Source organism: Limulus polyphemus, unplaced genomic scaffold, assembly GCF_000517525.1.
Source record: "Limulus polyphemus unplaced genomic scaffold, Limulus_polyphemus-2.1.2 Scaffold4386, whole genome shotgun sequence".
NCBI lineage: Eukaryota > Metazoa > Arthropoda > Merostomata > Xiphosura > Limulidae > Limulus > Limulus polyphemus.
This window is the reverse complement of record NW_013669996.1, coordinates 37,124-54,950: the sequence shown is the minus strand read 5'-3', so window position 1 is coordinate 54,950 and position 17,827 is coordinate 37,124. Positions and strand designations below refer to the sequence as shown.

Here is a 17,827-nt window from a genome sequence, read left to right as displayed (position 1 = left end):
GCGAGCTTGTTTGGTGTGACGGGGATTCGAAGCCGCGACCCGCCGATTTGGAGTTGAGACCCTAACCACTTGGCCATGCCGGGACCAACTTTTAAAGGAACATTACTTAATATCAGCTAAAACTCTCTATAAGGCATCATATTTAAAGATTGTACTTAATGTCTAATACAGGTTTTAAACGTTCTTTAGTTTCCTACATTTTGATTTTAAATTAATTTTTTTTTCAGGATTGATCAGTTGCAACAAAATCTTTGACGACAATACTTAAGCGAACGTTTAAGTCCTTGTTTGTGTTTCCTGTACACTTCATACTATATTTCAACATTTTGTTAATATAAACCTAAAGACGATTGAAACAAACATTAATTATTTTCAGTACTATCGAAAGTAACAGGCCTAAAGGTTCATTTCTGTATTCTTAGTAACCTTTGACCTTAGTAAAGTTTGACCTTTGACAGTATAAATAAACCCAAAAATGGTACAAAGATGACTTCTCTTTGTTTAAGTTAGCTCTAATAATAGAGAGAAGAAAAAAATAAATATATATGATATTATGTATTCGACGATTTGTTTTTATTAATGGTGATGTATTCAATATCGCTTTTCATGTTTTCGTTACATAACACTGTGTGGCCACTGCTGGTGGGTGGTAAGAGTTATAGTATGCTGCGAAATTGAAATTTGCCGATCTCGCCCGGAAATGTTGCATTTTGGGAGCGTGCTTATTGATGAACGTTTTTTGGAGCATGTGCTTAATATTTGGGGCATGAAAAAACATGCTATAGTCTAGTCTAATTGACAGCAAAATAAAACCTAAAAGTATCATCTCAATTCTATGTTTTAGTTTATTAAACAATTCGATTGTAGAAAGACTAACAAGAGAGACAAACTGAACCCCAATTTTTTCTCCTAAAAGAATAAAGACAACTAGAATTAGAAGCTGATAACTTTTAAATGTTGTTTACAGATATTATAAACTGATTGAAGCAATTAATCTATTATGTTTTTAAGTGAAAAGAGACTCCGAGACCTGGACTTGAACCGAGGATCTCTAACTAACAGGACCAGTGCTGTACCACTGAGATATCTGAAAAAGCAAACTGTAACAACCCTTTCAATGTTTCATAATATTCTATATGTTTTCAGGCCATCAGATAAGTATTATTAATATATATATATACATTAAAGGTTGCCGTTTACCAGGTTCTGCGTATTTTTCATAGCCTCTGAAGAAATGAAAAGTTTAGAGTTACGTTTTGTGTATATACACATTACACAAACTGACTGAAGCAATGCCATTTTGGTTGAAAGAGGAATTTTAATTGTGTTGTAGTCATTTCAAGAGTAAAAAAAATATTGCTTATATGTAGCTGTTTTTACCTTTTTGTTTAATGCATTGTTGCAGGGTTAAATACTTTAACAAGGTGAATGCATTGTTGCAGGGTTAAATACTTTAATAAAGTTAATGTATTTTTGCAGGGTTAAATACTTTAACTTCACCTTGTCAAAGTACTTAACCCTGCAACAATACATTCACCTTGTCAAAGTACTGAACCCTGCAACAATACATTCATCTTTGTATTGTTGCAGGGTTCAGTACTTTGACAAGGTGAATGTATTGTTGCAGGGTTAAGTACTTTGACAAGGTGAATGTATTGTTGCAGGGTTCAGTACTTTAACAAGGTGAATGTATTGTTGCAGGGTTCAGTACTTTGACAAGGTGAATGTATTGTTGCAGGGTTCAGTACTTTGACAAGGTGAATGTATTGTTGCAGGGTTCAGTACTTTGACAAGGTGAATGTATTGTTGCAGGGTTCAGTACTTTGACAAGGTGAATGTATTGTTGCAGGGTTCAGTACTTTGACAAGGTGAATGTGTTGTTGCAGGGTTCAGTACTTTGACAAGGTGAATGTGTTGTTATAATATGATGGTCTTATTTTGGCAAAGCATGATTATAATAAATTATTCTTGTCATAAAATAATGGCAACCGTCCAATTGTTTTTTGAACACTACATTCTTCATTTGGTCCCTCAGGGGTTTCCCGAGAAGAAGCGTGTACAATACTATTTCTACCATACAACGCGTTTCGCTAAATACCTGAGCTCATAAGGCTGAACCCTCCCCTAAAACAAAAAACTCAACAACAAAACAATGGGCCTGGTGGGTCATTTGACAAACGTAACTGATTATAATCACGCTTCGCCAGCAAACGACGTTCACACCATAACAGCTGTAACACCAAGTAACAAATGGCTTATATAGATACATAGAGTTCCGACCACTGCTACGTTTTTGTTGTATCCCTGTGGGCCTGGTGAGCTCTGGTATGGGTATTGTGGACGCAGTGTACTTGAAATACTATTATTATATACTCTCCTTCTCAGAAAAACCTTGGGACGAATGGAGAATGTAGTGTTAAAAACATACAATGGATCTGATTCTATTATTTTCTGACAACTATAATTTATTATTAGATTAATGAGATGCTTGTGTTTGTTTTTCACGGTCTAACGCAAAGACAGCGAATCTATAAACAGACTGTGAGTCTATGACAGCTTAAAGGATTGAACACAAATATACAGATACTTTTTACTCGAATTAGATCTACAACAACAACAAAATTTTAATTTCTTCAGTGTTTTTAGATGGAACTTTAAATAAATACAATGATATATACAAAAGTTTCTTTTTTACTCTCTTTAATGAAATGCACACACAACTGTTACAATACAATCAGGCTTTTGCTAATAATATTGTAAAATTGCACTATCGTAAATGGCATGCACATATTTTTAATGAAATACAATTATTAAAAACGGTTACTAAGACTGTGTACCTATTTTTAATGAAATACAATTATTAGAAACGGTTACTAAGACTGTGTACCTATTTTTAATCCCATTCTTTCCTAGTTCTCAGAAAGTAGTCGTTGAATCCTAATCGTTGGGGGAAAAAAGCTCCAATGAAGAGGTTTAACCAAAAATAGATTACGAAAATTTTAAAAGAATATTTTTAAAATAATGACTTTTCAGAAAATGGTTCAAAACAGTAGATGCCTCCAAACAGGCCAGCCACCATGTCATCAATACAGTGAAAGATCTCTAAACATGCCAGCCACCATGTACCTCTTTGGATATCTTTCACTGTATTGATTACATGGTGGCTGGCTTGTTTAGAGATCTTTCACTGCATTGATGCAGCCACCATGTCATCAATACAGTGAAATATCTCCAAAGAAATCAGACCCCATATTATCAATACAGTGACAGATCTCCAAGGAGGCCAGCCACCATGTCATCAATACAGTGAAAGATCTCCAAAGAGGTCACACCCCATATTATCAATACAGGGACAGATCTCCAAGGAGGCCAGCCACTATGTCATCAGTGCAATGAAAGATCTCCAAACAGACCAACCAACATTTCATCAATGCAGTAGCAGATCTCCAAACAGGTCAGCCACCATATCATTAATACAGTTAAATATCTCCAAACAGGCCAGCCACCATGTCATCAATACAGTGGAAGATCTCTGAACAGGTCAGCCACCATGTCATAAATACAGTGACAGATCTCCAAGGAGACCAGCCACCATGTCATAAATACAGTGACAGATCTCCAAGGAGGCTAGCCACCATGTCATCAATGCAATGAAAGATCTACAAACAGACCAGCCAACATGTCATCAATGCAGTGGCAGATCTCCAAACAGGCCAGCCACCATATCATAAATACAGTGGCAGATCTCCAAGGAGGCCAGCCACCATGTCATCAATGCAATGAAAGATCTACAAACAGACCAGCCAACATGTCATCAATGCAGAGGCAGATCTCCAGACAGGCCAGCCACCATATCATCAATACAGTGGCAGATCACCAAAGAGGCCAGCCACTATATCATTAATACAGCGAACATTGATATCATTGTCAATAGTTCTTGTATGTCTAAACTATAGAGATCAGACAATTTGGAAGAAAATAACCATATATTCTTATCACAGTTATTTTACAGATTTTGTTTGTTCTTAAAATCTTGGAAGGTTGGATACATGCACATTATTTTGGTAAATACTGGATATAGTAATCTTTCTCCATGGTATCACAGAAAGCTTCACTGATAATTAATTATATAAGCAAAAACTATAAATGTAACAAAATAATATGAAAAAAGAGCAATGTTAGGAATATGCTATCTGATGATGTCATCTGGCATTGCACCCATAGCATTTTTCTGTTTGAGTTTACGTCATATTCCGACTATAAATCGAACGTGACACTAATTATGACAATAATTATATAGGCGTGGTTGTATAAAAAAAAACCATATCCAATTACAGAGTAACAAAAAAAAAAAGAAGTGGTGAAGTACCTGTCTCGTACAGGTAACGGTGTCAGTTAGTATTTCATGGTTAGATTCAGTTATTACCTATAATAGTACTTCTAATGAGCTTACCACTGGGAATGTGGTTATGACGAGCGAGGTATTCCAGAGTGGAAAGTTAGATATTTTCATGCTGTTTATGCAACAAGGCAACTTGTTGAACATAAGTGCAAAAAAAAAAACAGACTTGTATGAAAGTTAATTTAATTTTGGCAATCGAGATTTTTTTTATAATTCATATATATATTTCAATTTGAGTTATTTGTAAATATCAAATGTTATAGAACTGTCAACTTGTCAGAATAAATTACCCCTTGGATAAATTTAAAGAACACAACCCAAATTGTAAGACGATAGAAAATACTGTTATTTCTTTACGTGTTTAACCAATTACACCTTCAAGAAGGAGTTATATTTGTAAAGTTATATTTAAATGACAAATATGTGAGTTCGAGATCGAAAACTGAAAGTAGTAACTTAGAAGCAGAAAATAATAACCCATAGTACCATCAAATATTGAGAATTTCATGAAAGTACATTTAGCTTTCTTTATTTTTGTGTAAAGTGCATAAATAGATAAGTTTGTTTTACTGGCTGTTAAGCTCAGTGACATATAAAAACCGTTCTTCATTGTCAGAGTTAAAGTATAACGCACATACAACTTATTTTGGTTATATAGCATATTCTGTAATGATAGACAGTAAATATATTGGATTTACAAAATGTGTACAAAAAGATATGTATTTTCTTGTCTTTTATCGAAATTAACAACAAACTGAACTATTTTGTCAAGAAATTTTTTATTATTATCAAAGTTATTTTATAGATTTTGTTTGATCTTAAAATCTTGAAAGGTAGAATACATGCACATTATTTTTGATAAATCTTGGATAAAGTCGTCATTTTCTACAATGTCCCAGAAATTTCATATCTGGGTCATGCTCTCAGACATTGCATGTTTAGGCATCACGTCGTCTGATGTAAATAGATTTTCAAGGTATTTTGTAGCACTTTTACTTGTCTCAAGTTATTCTTTATAAAACACTTAAGTTTTCATTTTTAGGACATTCTTACACAATTGTTCTTTTTTAAAACTATGCCTATCCATTACTGACAACAACGTGTCCCAGTTTTCATTCTATAATTATCTGGCGTCACGTCATTACACACTATAATTATAAATTTTACCTTGTCAAAATTAGGTCATGCCCTCGGGCAGTGCATCACATTGTGAGAACCTGCCATTACCTACCATAATTATATATGATTGATTCATGCTACCTTACCAAAATTTGGCCATGCCCTTGGGTGGTACATGTTTAGGCACCATGCCTTTTTTAAAGATTTCATAGCACGTTTAATTGTCTAATTGTAAAGTATATTTTGTAATGATAGACAGTAAACATGTTGAATTTATAAAATGTGAAAGAACAGATATGTATTTTTATCACACTTATTTTACAGATTTTGTGCTCACTGGTGTTGATGATGTAATCATATTATACCACCTAGCAACGTGAATATAGCAACATACCCTCTGTGTTCATAACATATCCATATGGACGAGATATATATTAGGTCAATGCTTTCGTCACATAAATGTGTATAAGTGTTTACTTCCGACCCCAGGGTAGCATCTTAACTACTGCTTCTGATGTGGTTACATATGAACTAGTACTAATCGGGAGATAGGTTAGTATCCTTTCAGTGTAACTGGATATTCTGGAAGAGTTATAATATACTAACTACACACTATTCCTAAAAGTACTTGCCACCATTTTCTAAAGCCTGTTAACACTAGAATCACTTAATGATTAGTTTCATATTTTTAGAATAACGTTATAAAAGACAACAATGAATGTAAACAGATTTTGCTTAAAGGTTACTATCAACAGTATTCATCTAATATGACTATTAAATCAATTAAATTTTTAAACACTACATTCTTTATTTATTCCTTAGGTATTTTCAAGAATTAGAAGAATGTATATTAATTGTATTCCAACCACACTGTATTTGCCATATCTAACTTTGTTGGATCATTTAAAGTTCCAATATGGCAAATGTAAATTTACGTGAAATATAAAAACTAATTCATCTTGTGTTTATAGTGACACGATATAAATGTGACTGTTTTATTTTTAAACTAAATTTTATTAATAAAATTAGTACTTTTAATAAATTATTTAGTGTAAAATACTTTTCTCTCAGAACATAAAAGAATACTCATATAGTAAAATGTAAAAGAAAATTGACGAATAATAACAAAAACTAAAATCTAACACAGATCTTTGGTCCTGAGTTTAAAATATTTCTTATAAAGAAGTATTTTCTTACTGCGCATGACCACAGTGCTTACACATAAGAAAATGTTTTATGAAACAATTTATAACTTTACTCCTTCAACGTCACTACTCTCCGTCTTTTCTTCGCGGTCACCATTAACATTTCTTGGATCGTCAACAGCAGAGGAAGTTTTGTCAGGAAATATCACAAGATATCTAAGTAAATGAATAAAATAAGAAGGTATTGGTCAAATGAAATTAACCTACAACGTTATCTATACAGTTAAACTACTCTGAATTAAGATTAAATCGTCATATTAGCGCCTAGTTTTAACCACAAATTAACTCAGTTAGATGATCTGAGTAACAAATTGTTTATTCTCACGTCATGTTTTTTTTTACAAAATTACAGACACTAACACTTAGAAGTAAAGGTATTTTTCATAGGTTGAATGTACTCCATGAAGTTTCGCTTATTTTAAGCCAAATAAAAGCGAATAACGCGTGTCAAAGTTGGGACTTGGAGTGTCAATAGTCGATTGTTTTCTTGTCAGTAAAATAGACATTTGTTGTATTAACAACTATTTTTGCAAATTAAATTTTAAATAGAAATGTATCTACTTTAAAACAATTGTTTTTCGAATATTTAATATTATATATAAAATTGTATACAGATAATGGCAAAAAAATGGAAACACCAATCTAAAGTCCCTTACAGTATGGCCTGTACGCGCCGTGGCATAGAGTCTACCAGCGTCTGGAATTCTGCAGGAGGAATGCGACACCACTCTTTCACAAGAAAGTCAATCAACTCACGCCTAGTTGATGAAAGTGGAAAACGCTGTTTCAAGCGTCGTTCCAGAATACCCCATACATGCTCGATTGGGTTCAGATCTGGTAGCTGAGAAGGTCATGATATATTGATAACGTCACTATCATGACCCTCAAACCACTGGGCGACTACTCGTGCTCTGTGGACGGGGTCATTGTCATCTTGAACAGAACAGAAATGCTGTAACATGGGGTGAAGATGGTCACTCAGTACCATTAAGTAACGATTGGCATGGACCTTATCTTCTAAGGGTAGAAGTGCACCCAAACCATGCCAGGGAAATGCCCAAACACCATTACAGGGCTGTAAGGTTCTTTAGGTTGGCGCCACAGGTGCACTCGTCCATTTTTCGAGAACATGGTGAAGGATGCTTCATCTGACCATATCACATTTATCCACTGCATGGCAGTCCATATCCCGTGCCCTTTACACCACTGCAACCGTGCATTCCCAGGCGTGATGAGCAGTTTGAGCACTGCAACCCGACTATGATATCTCATTCTGTGGAGTTCTCGGCAGACCGTTTTTGATGAAACTAGCTGCTCTCGCCCCAGGTTGAAATTTGCGGTCAATTGATTTGCGGTTGCTCACCTGTATTGCTTTTCAGTTCGAATTAATGCACGGACATCACAATCCTGGAGTATGCGCTTTCGCCCACTGTAGCCCTTTGATAATGATGTCTTTCCCTCGGAGTTCCATGCTGACATCATCTTAAACACTGTTTTCTTGAAACATCAGCAAGTTGAGCTGTCTTGGTCACTGAAACTCTCGCCCAACGCGCCCCAACAATCTCCCCTCTTTCAAAGTCACTGAGGTCTCCTCTTGTAGCCATGTTATCCGTGATTATATGCAACCAGGCCTGTCCAGCATTTTTAAACATGACCCTATGCGTGCTGGAATGTTATTTACTTAATTAATGGATGAGCCACACCTGTATTGTGTATACTTTTTGTTTCTCATTTACCCAGGTGTTTCCGTTTTTTTGTCCATTACCTGTGGTACAAATGTAAAATTTTTGAACCCCCGTAATTTGATACTAAAATTGTTATTGAGACAAAGAGAAGTCTACTGTTTGTTTTATTCTTTCTGTACTGGAATACTCTGCCCTCTTTTCTTCTCAGTTTGAAGAAGTATGACTACTCCCACTGTCGTGTACCATTGTAACAAATGTGAAGAGAAATGTACTGTATATTCATTATTAATATTGCAATAATTATGCATAAATAAGCACAATAACAAATAATTCGTAGGTTAAACACTAACAATTTACCTCGAAAGTTCTTATTTTTAATGTATTTCTGTGGTCATCATCCATAGAGGGATAAATATTTCACTCAAAGCTAGAACAAATCTAGCATTTTTCACCATTCTCGCCATATCGTCGAGTTGAATTGTAACTATCCGTCATTTTGACCTCTACTGTGTGTTTTTAGTTCTCCCTCTACCAGTAGGAATATTCTTCTTCTGATAAGGCTAAGCAGAGACAAAAATAACGAAGTTCTGGCTACAGTTTTAAATGGTATGCCATCTGATGCACAGAAAGTAGATAAAGGCGGAAATACGGAATATTACTTACATAAAGGTGACCAGAGGAAAGGCTAACCATCCTGCTGCGGCGAAAAACGGTATTCCAACATACGTCTCCAAGCCCAGTCTGTAAAATAGATTGTAAAAGATGCTTCCACCCATCGGAAGAAAAGATTCAACTGTGGCAACGACTGCGAAGATTTTACCTGAGAAAGAAAATATAAAGATAGAAATGAAGGTGCTTTAAAGTTGAAAAATAACATAAAGTTAAAGATGAAGGTGTTTTAAAGTTTAGAAATAACAAAAGAATAGAAACAAAGATATCTGGAAAACCAAACGTAAAGAATGAAGTTATGTGACAGAGAACAAAAAAAAAAAAAAACACAGATAAACTTCAGTGTCCTTCACTCAAAGATGCTTTTCAATGTCCAGGGAATCAATGATGGTGTATGAAACAAAACAACAACAGTTTTTATGTATTTTTAGCTTCGCGAAAAACATTCGTTAATGTTCAAGGTATATATATATTGTATTTACATTCGTGAATTTTCTCCTCTATATTTATATTATTATGAAGATTCTTTAGCATTGTGGACTTAGTATATGGATTTAAGACAAGCCTAAACCTCCTAAGTTGATCAAACTTCGTAAGATATTATTGGTATTATGGCCAAAAACGTCGATAGCAACAGATCACTCAAATGATGAATCGGTACATTCCAATTATTATAAGTTTTAATTATGACGTTGCATACTTCTAGTTAGACCAGAATAAATAATTATTTACATTATTTGGTGGATTAATTTTTAATTCTGACTTATAGAGTTATCTTGTTTTGATGAAAAGCTGCTGATAAACAGTGTGTAAAAATATCTTATGTTACGATATGTGGCTACTTGCTCCGTGTTCCAGTTGATGAAAGAAAGCTTGCAGTTGTTATTAGATTAGAAACAAATCTGTTTAGAATTAGTTATTATAATTATAAGTTTTAGTGTTATGAAAACAAAAAGGTAAATAAAACGTAAAGTTGATAATAAGATTATTATGGTATTTCCCACTTTTTTTGATGAATAACATATGGAAACAATATTTCAATTCAGTGAATTTCCGTCACTTACAGCTTCATTCTTCTACATTTGTCCATCTATGGCGCCCTTTTTCTTCTGATAATCGTTTCTTACCAATTTCGTTTCTCCTCACGCTCTTCACTAAACATTTCTATACTTGCTACCTATAGTACCTCCTTCTGATAATATCTACTTACCAATTTCGTTTTCCCTCACACTCTTCACTAAACATTTCTGTGCTTGCTTACTATAATGTCCTCCATCTTCTGTTAATTCCTACTTACCAATTTCGTCTCTTCTTACCATCTTAGATAGCTGTGATCGTACTGCTATAGTCGCTGTGGGAGCTGGAATTCCAACCACATAGGCTGTAAAACAGTTAAAACTTTCTAAGTATTGTTGTTCTTTCATATTTTTCTTTTCCTTTAATTTTAACGTTAGTTATTCCACTTTATAAAACATATATTTATATTTACAGAACTAATATGATGACGTCATAAATGACGTTTATGGTATATAAATTGTGTTCTTGCAAACATTCCGAAATAAAAAAAATTAATTACATATCTTTTGTGAATGGATAATACTATGTATTTCTATGTAGATATAAATAAAGAATGATAACTGTTACTTTATGTTTAAGTGAAAGCCTGTGAAAGCTTCAACTTCTCAAGTCAGTGAAAGCTTCAACCTCTCAAGACTGTGAAAGTTCCAATCACTCAAGTCAGTGAAAGTTCCAACAAATCAAGTCAGTGAAAGTTCTAACCACTTAAGTCTGTGAAAGTTCCAACAAATCAAGTCAGTGAAAGTTATAACCACTTAAGTCAGTGAAAACTCCAATTACTCAAGCCTGTGATATTAAACACAAGAGAAGTAAATTTTTTTGATTTAAAAAGGGGAATAGGAATCGTCAAAAAAGTAAAGAAACAAGTTGAATCAAAATGCAAAGATTATATTTTCAAGCCTACAACTAGGGAATCTTAAAAAAAGTAAACAAACTACACTGGAAATGGTGTCTATATTATTTTTTCAAGCTACAAATCTCTACTTTGACTCCATGTCTACAGTACTTATCAGTAACTAAACTATCAATTTGATTTACACGCATATTGCTCGTAGAATTGTGGCTTTTTTGTATTTTTAGTGGAAACGTAGACAATAGATTACATTTGTTCTATCCACTGCGGGAAATCTAACCCCGGATTTTAGCTTATAATTCCGTAAATTTACCGCTGACTCACCAGGAGACATTGCTCCTGAAACAACTATCTAGTTATATTTCAGCAGAAAAGAGTTTTAATTTAGAATATACTGTTGTAATTCACTAGTATTTGTCTGAAAGCATTTATAAGATCAACGGTTATTGTGTTAGAAAAGATGGAAGATGGTCTTAAACACATAGATAAGATGTCGTGGATCACAAAGACTCAATACGTGCAATACAGGTTTAAGTTGCTGATGTCTGAAATATTTAATATAATGTATATATTTGTGTACGTGAAACTTGTTGAACTGTTTTTAAGTTTTAAATGGAAAAGTTTGGTACATTCCAATTTCTATGTTACAAAAGGTTTCACTTTTGTTACATATTTTCGAACTGTAAAACATTCATTTACCAAAAAATCTTTGCGACTACAAGAGGGAATACACTTACATAAATAGTAGATCCACTCATTTTCTGCAAGACCTCGAAGAACATTTTCTGCAAGTTGAGAAGCCGCACCCATAGTTCCAAGCCATGGGTCTCTGACTTTAAAAATTTTGGTCAATGTATGGATGACGGGAAGCATAACTAGCATACTAGCTACACTAAACCCTGCTTGTACATTTGAGTATTGGCCTACTTCCCAATTGTAACGCTTTCGGACGTATAAGTATCCTATCATCATCACCCCTGTAATAATAATAATAATAATAAACAGTTAGTCAGAACAAACAGATTATTGACTTGGATATCAAAACCCTGGGTTAAAAAAGTATGAAATTTAGAAAACCTTTTCCAGCTTTGGGGCTTAAAACCCGATTGATTATCGTTAAAAATACTAATAATTAATGAAATCTTTAACGTTTTAAGCTACAAAATAATATCACAGAGTGAATATAATTGAATATATTAGATAAGTTGACAAAAACTTAAATTTTGTAAAGTCCTTCAAACAGCTTTTTACTACACATTACTTTAACAGTTTATCTTAAGTAGCGAAAACTGTGTAAAAAATTAATTTTATGTCAAAATGATGCGATAAATTAGATAATTTGATAATTTCGTATTATGTAAGGACCTTCAAGTAACTTTATACCACAGATTATTGTGCTATTCTTAGGCTGATCAATGTTGGATCATAAGTAAAAATAATAATTTTATGTCAGTATTACATAATAAATTACAAGTTTGAGTTGAGACCATACTAAATTTTATATATTAAAAATAATTCCATAACTGAAGATGGCTTAAGAGAAGAGCAGACTATCAAGTTAAAGACAACCTAGTTTTGGAAAGAATAACATGGGTATTTATTATAAATGTTAAACACTGTCATATATCACAGTGCTTCCAAAAGTTAGGGCCGTGAAGCTTTTTCTGGGGGCCGCCAAAAATGCCCCGAAAGCAAAGATGCTGAATTCATTTATATTCTAAATAAACAATAAGTCGATAAAAATTATGTTGAATTAATTAAATGATACAGTATGTCGAAAGTAGATGTTATTGTTTTTATTACGGCACTGTTTTCAATCACCATGCTAAAGTAGTGGGGGGGGGCATTTTAAAATCACATTTTAAGTCATTTTTATAAGTTAGGGGGCTCAAACTTTATTACTCACATCAAGGGAGCTTCAGACTAAAAGATTCTGGGAACCACTGATATATGAGACTATACTGGAAATTGGTCAAAACTTCTACATTTTCTTTTCATTTATAATATTCTGTGTATGGTTCTTTTTTGATATTTTGTTTGAATTGAATCCTCTTCTCGCTCAGTTTTCCATCATACTAAGATAACTTAACTTACCCACAGATCCCACCATGACACTACAGTGTACAACCACTAACTTAACTTACCCACAGATCCCACCATGACACTACAGTATACAACCACTAACATAACTTACCCACAGATCCCACCATGACACTACAGTGTACAACCACTAACTTAACTTACCCACAGATCCCACCATGACACTACAGTGTACAACCACTAAGCAGAAACAGCTTCAGTCTCTTATGATCTTCACGTTGTCTAAAGAATGCACGGATGCTTTCTTTGAAGTTTCCAAAGGAGAATAAATCTTTCACTAGAGCTTTCGCGCTCGGCCGGTGTTCGTATTTGGGATTTTCTTTCACTTGGAATATAAGAAGAGCGATTGCAACAAGAGTAAATCCTAGAGAAGCGGAGAAAACACTTTTGTAACCAAACTTCTCAAAGAGCTGGCCACCGGTCGCTGTGCCAGCCGGTCCGGCCAAAATTAAACACGTTTGTAATATGAAAAATCTCACTGTCCGATCTTCTTCGCTTGTGTTGTCCGAGATATAGCTAAACACGGAACTCATGATGATGACCATACTGCCAGTAAAACCTGATGGTATGGACGATAGTACCACGTAAAGAACTGGTGCATCGAAGTAAATCACGTTTAATAGACAGCTGAAGTGATCTAGCGCTGTTCCAGAAGCAGCGACGATCAGCGGAAGTTTTCGTCCGTGCTTGTCACTCCAAGGACCAACAACCACGGACAACAATATTGCCGGACCGGAAGAAATCAGGATGTCATAAAGGTTGTAGTTATTAGCAACTATCAGTACCTGGTCTTTCTCTTGGGTATAGTTATGGAGACTTAGATTGGCACACACGTCATCAGAAAAGTTGAAGAATTGTAAACAAGATTTGTCCAGCAGTAAGTTCTGTAGAGTGACCATGCGCATTGATTGTCCGAACATGAACAAAATCAGGAAAGGTTCGATAGTCAGACCAGTCACAATGTTCCAAACCCGTTGAGCGCGAGATACTTTAATGTTTTTAACTTTAGGATTTTCACTGTTTGTAGTGAAGCTGGATTTGTTTCGCTTTTCCTCCATATTTACTTCTGAGAGATGCAAACTAGAAGTCAAAAGTTAACAATAAAAGCAAATCTAGATAATATTCAGAAACATTTAGATGTACAGGTCCAACATTCGCAATAGAGTAATTAAAATGAATCTGTAAAAACAATTAAAGTCGAATGTGATATTTATTACGAATCTCAGGTCTATTGGTTCATTTTCTTGGCAAACTACCATAGTTTAGCATGGTAACAGTTAAAGGTATTAATTTATATTATTTTTAACATCCGGGGTGGAACTGAGGTTTAGCTCTGGCTTTCGGATCTGGCAAACCAGGTACCACAAAACATTTCCCTCACTTTAGGCTGGGAGTGCGTTGTAACCATAACAGTCAATCTCTGGCGGATGGTAGGATGTTGTTTATTGGCTGTCTTCCCTCTGTTCAGCAGTTCAAAATTAAGGATGGCGGCAGTTAGCCTTAGTATCTTTGCCACAAATACAAAACTGTAACTACTTCACGGAACCCTCGGAAAAAAACTTAGGAACCCTGAGCACGGTTACCACTATCTGAAACGTAACACCCCCGGGATCCCGAAGGAGGCCAACAACACAAAATTTGAGATCAGATTGGGGGTTCAGCAACCCTTAAAACCTATTCCCATACCTTCATTATGCTTAGATAGCTTCTTGGGAGGGGGCTACGACATATAGATAAAGATACCTCAATGGCCACTCTGAGTCCGTTCGCCACATTTGGTCCTGCTGGCTTGAAAATTGTGGGAAGAGTTCGTGAACAAAGAAATTCACAAATTCATGATCACACAAAACGTGATTTGATATAGGATGTATTTTCATTTATTTACAGATGGAGCAAACTTCTGAGCACATAAAAAAATAATCAATGTAAAGGTTTACTCTTTGTTTGCCAAGCGTGGCCTAGTGGCTAGTGCACCAGACTGTGGATATAATTTGGAGCCATGGGTGCGTTATACTAGTGACGGTCAAATCCCACTATTATCTCAGACAGGAGTATCCCAAGAATTAGTGGCTGGTGTTGTTGACTATTACTTTCCCTCTAACCTATAAGTTTAAAATTAAAAAAGATTAGTGCATACAACTCATCCAAACATCCAAAAACAAATGTCACCCGATGGGAGAGCGGTAAGTCTAGGGACTTACAATGCTAAAATCCGGGGCTCGATTCTCCGCGGCAGACACAGCACATAGCCCAATGTGGCTTTGCTCTAGAACAAACAAACAAATAAACCGAACATAGATAAACGTTATTTTTTCTGTATCAGATTTTTTCTTGCATTTCATCTATCGAAAATAATAGAATACCATAACATATAATACCTTTAGCACAAATTCTGAATCACTAGTGTTGCTGTTTTCCTATTAGTAAGAATCTTTCAGCTTGTTCCTCTAATTTTTATCCTCTTACGTTATATATATCAAGATTCTTTGTTTTTTCTCATGTAAAAGATTTTTTAACGATTATTCTCAATAGACTTTATAATTTATGGCCCGGCATGGCCAGGTGTTTAGGACGTTATAGTGTGACGGTCAATCCCACTATTTGTTGGTAAAAGAGTAGCCCAAGAGTTGGCGGTGGATGGTGATGGCTAGCTGCCTTCCCTCTAGTCTTACATTGCTAAATTAGGGATGTCTAGCGCAGATAGCCCTCGTGTAGCTTTGCGCGAAATTCAACACAAACAAACAATCCTTTATAATTTACTGCTTCGAATTAAGTTCTAGGGGACGATGTGGGCCTTTTAATACAAAAACATCTTACTATATCTCACAATAATGGAGCAATAGCGTGACCATTTATATATCTATCTATGTATGCGATCGAAATGATATATATATATATATATATATATATACAATGGAGTCATCTGTTGTGCCAAAATACAGCAAAATCGCAATGCCAGAAGTGGTGATTGAAGCTTATGAATTGCACCACAAAAACACGTCAATAAAACATTTTACACTTTGAGTATTCAAAATTCAGACGATTAGAAAAACAACTATGGTATGTGCAACAACCATTTTTTTTGTAACAGAACAGAGTTTTTAAATAAACTACTCACCTCACAACAAGAACACTACTTTCACTGGGACTCTGCGTGAGGATTATTGGTGTAATATTTAACTGCAGTACTAAAAAACTTAAGTTCTTAATTCAAGAAAACTATCATTTTTTTCAATAAATGGTAGCACTTTTAATACATAAAAACATTACAATTTATATCAGTAACATTTATGAAAATGTTAAGCTTTGTACATTGAATTATTTTGATGCGTACGACTAAAGAACACAAGCCAAAATTGTTCCCGTGCAGTACTTCCCAGAGAAAAAAATGTTTTTTTAAGAAAATCTTCACTTTTTTTACAATCTTTTACAATAAGGTATGAATACTACGATTATTAATTATTGGCACGAACAGCTGCCCATAGGCGGCGTTTCAGCTAGTGCTTTAAACGGACTAATGTATATATGTAAAAAAGTACGTTTATTTGTTTGGAATTAAGCACAAAGCTACACAATGGGCTATCTGTGCTCTGCCCACAACGGGTATCGAAACCCGTATTCTAGCGTTGTAAGTCCGCAGACATACCACTGGGGGGCGTAAAAAGGTAGGAGAAGTTGTGGATCTTCTAATGCGAAAGCATACTTTCAACAGTCTAATATACGTGTGTAGAAAATAACTTACATTTACCAGAATAGTCTGGATCATTAGAAATGCTTATATTTTTGTAGGGCATAAGTTTATGTATATGTGCGCGATTATAAAAGAATAATAGTATATATGTATATATATTGTTTTCCAATGAACGTTTAGGCAGTGAATTAGGTAGGGTAACGGTAATTATTAGAAGAGGGGGGGTAACGGTAATTATGAATAGAAAGTGTAATAGTGATTCATCAGTTTCCTTACTAAGTTGTTCGGCCTGACGTGATGTTGCTCGTGAACAATATTTTGCAAAATATGCAACTGGCTTAATTAACTTTTTTGGGGTATGAATACCATGCTCAAATTCAGCATTCATCCATAGGCGGCGGAACAGAGGCAAAACTGGGGACACGTACCCCCCTTCCAATTTTTTTTCAACCTGGTAGCGAAGTGTCTCTTTGAATGTAGAAAAGAAACTTGTGTATAATTATCAGGGAATGTTGCTGTTTAAGTTTTGATTTCAATAGTTACAGCAAATATGATGTCCTCAAATTCAAATTTGTTACGCCGCTTATGTATTCAACCATGAGAATAGTTATACTAAATTACAATCTTAATGTGCTATTAAGCAGTGAAAGATAATTTAAAAAAATGCAATTGTTCATTATATGCACTTATAAGTATTAAGAAAAAAAAATAATGATGCTAAGATCTCCCAAGGGCAAAAATGTGGCGAAAGGGGGATATTTTAAATCCGCCAAAAAAAAAGTAAATATACTTTTTTCACAGTTCAACTTTTACAACTGTCTGGATTTTTTTTTTGAAATTAATGCACATGTTTGTACATTTTTTATAGATACTTTTTATTTCTTGCAGGTGGCTCGGTGATTTACATATTATTTATTAAGGCTTTTATGTAATCTAATATCAAAACATGACGAACGATTTAAATGTGGATAGTTGTATAACGAGTTTAACATATGCGCAGAGATAGGTTTTTAAACATTATGACAA

At 34.5% G+C, this 17,827-nt stretch overlaps 1 protein-coding gene and 1 long non-coding RNA gene across 2 annotated transcripts in view; one reads left to right on the top strand and one right to left on the bottom strand.

The window, feature by feature from the left end:
* LOC111088767 overlaps positions 1-3,112 on the top strand; it is a 17,835-nt gene extending 14,723 nt beyond the window's left edge. The window contains exons 2-3 of the long non-coding RNA XR_002613192.1: positions 1,012-1,102; positions 3,034-3,112. This is a non-coding gene — a long non-coding RNA (uncharacterized LOC111088767). The remainder of the gene's footprint in view (positions 1-1,011; positions 1,103-3,033) is intronic.
* Positions 3,113-6,622: 3,510 nt separating this feature from the next.
* LOC106471067 (proton-coupled folate transporter-like) overlaps positions 6,623-17,827 on the bottom strand; it is a 12,424-nt gene continuing 1,219 nt past the window's right edge. Inside the window, exons 2-6 of the mRNA XM_022399691.1 lie at positions 13,289-14,190; positions 11,748-11,987; positions 10,378-10,461; positions 9,075-9,231; positions 6,623-6,882 (exon numbers count right to left, since the gene is read on the bottom strand). Of these exons, the coding sequence (XP_022255399.1) occupies positions 6,768-6,882; positions 9,075-9,231; positions 10,378-10,461; positions 11,748-11,987; positions 13,289-14,190 (1,498 nt within the window). The 3' untranslated portion in view covers positions 6,623-6,767. The remainder of the gene's footprint in view (positions 6,883-9,074; positions 9,232-10,377; positions 10,462-11,747; positions 11,988-13,288; positions 14,191-17,827) is intronic.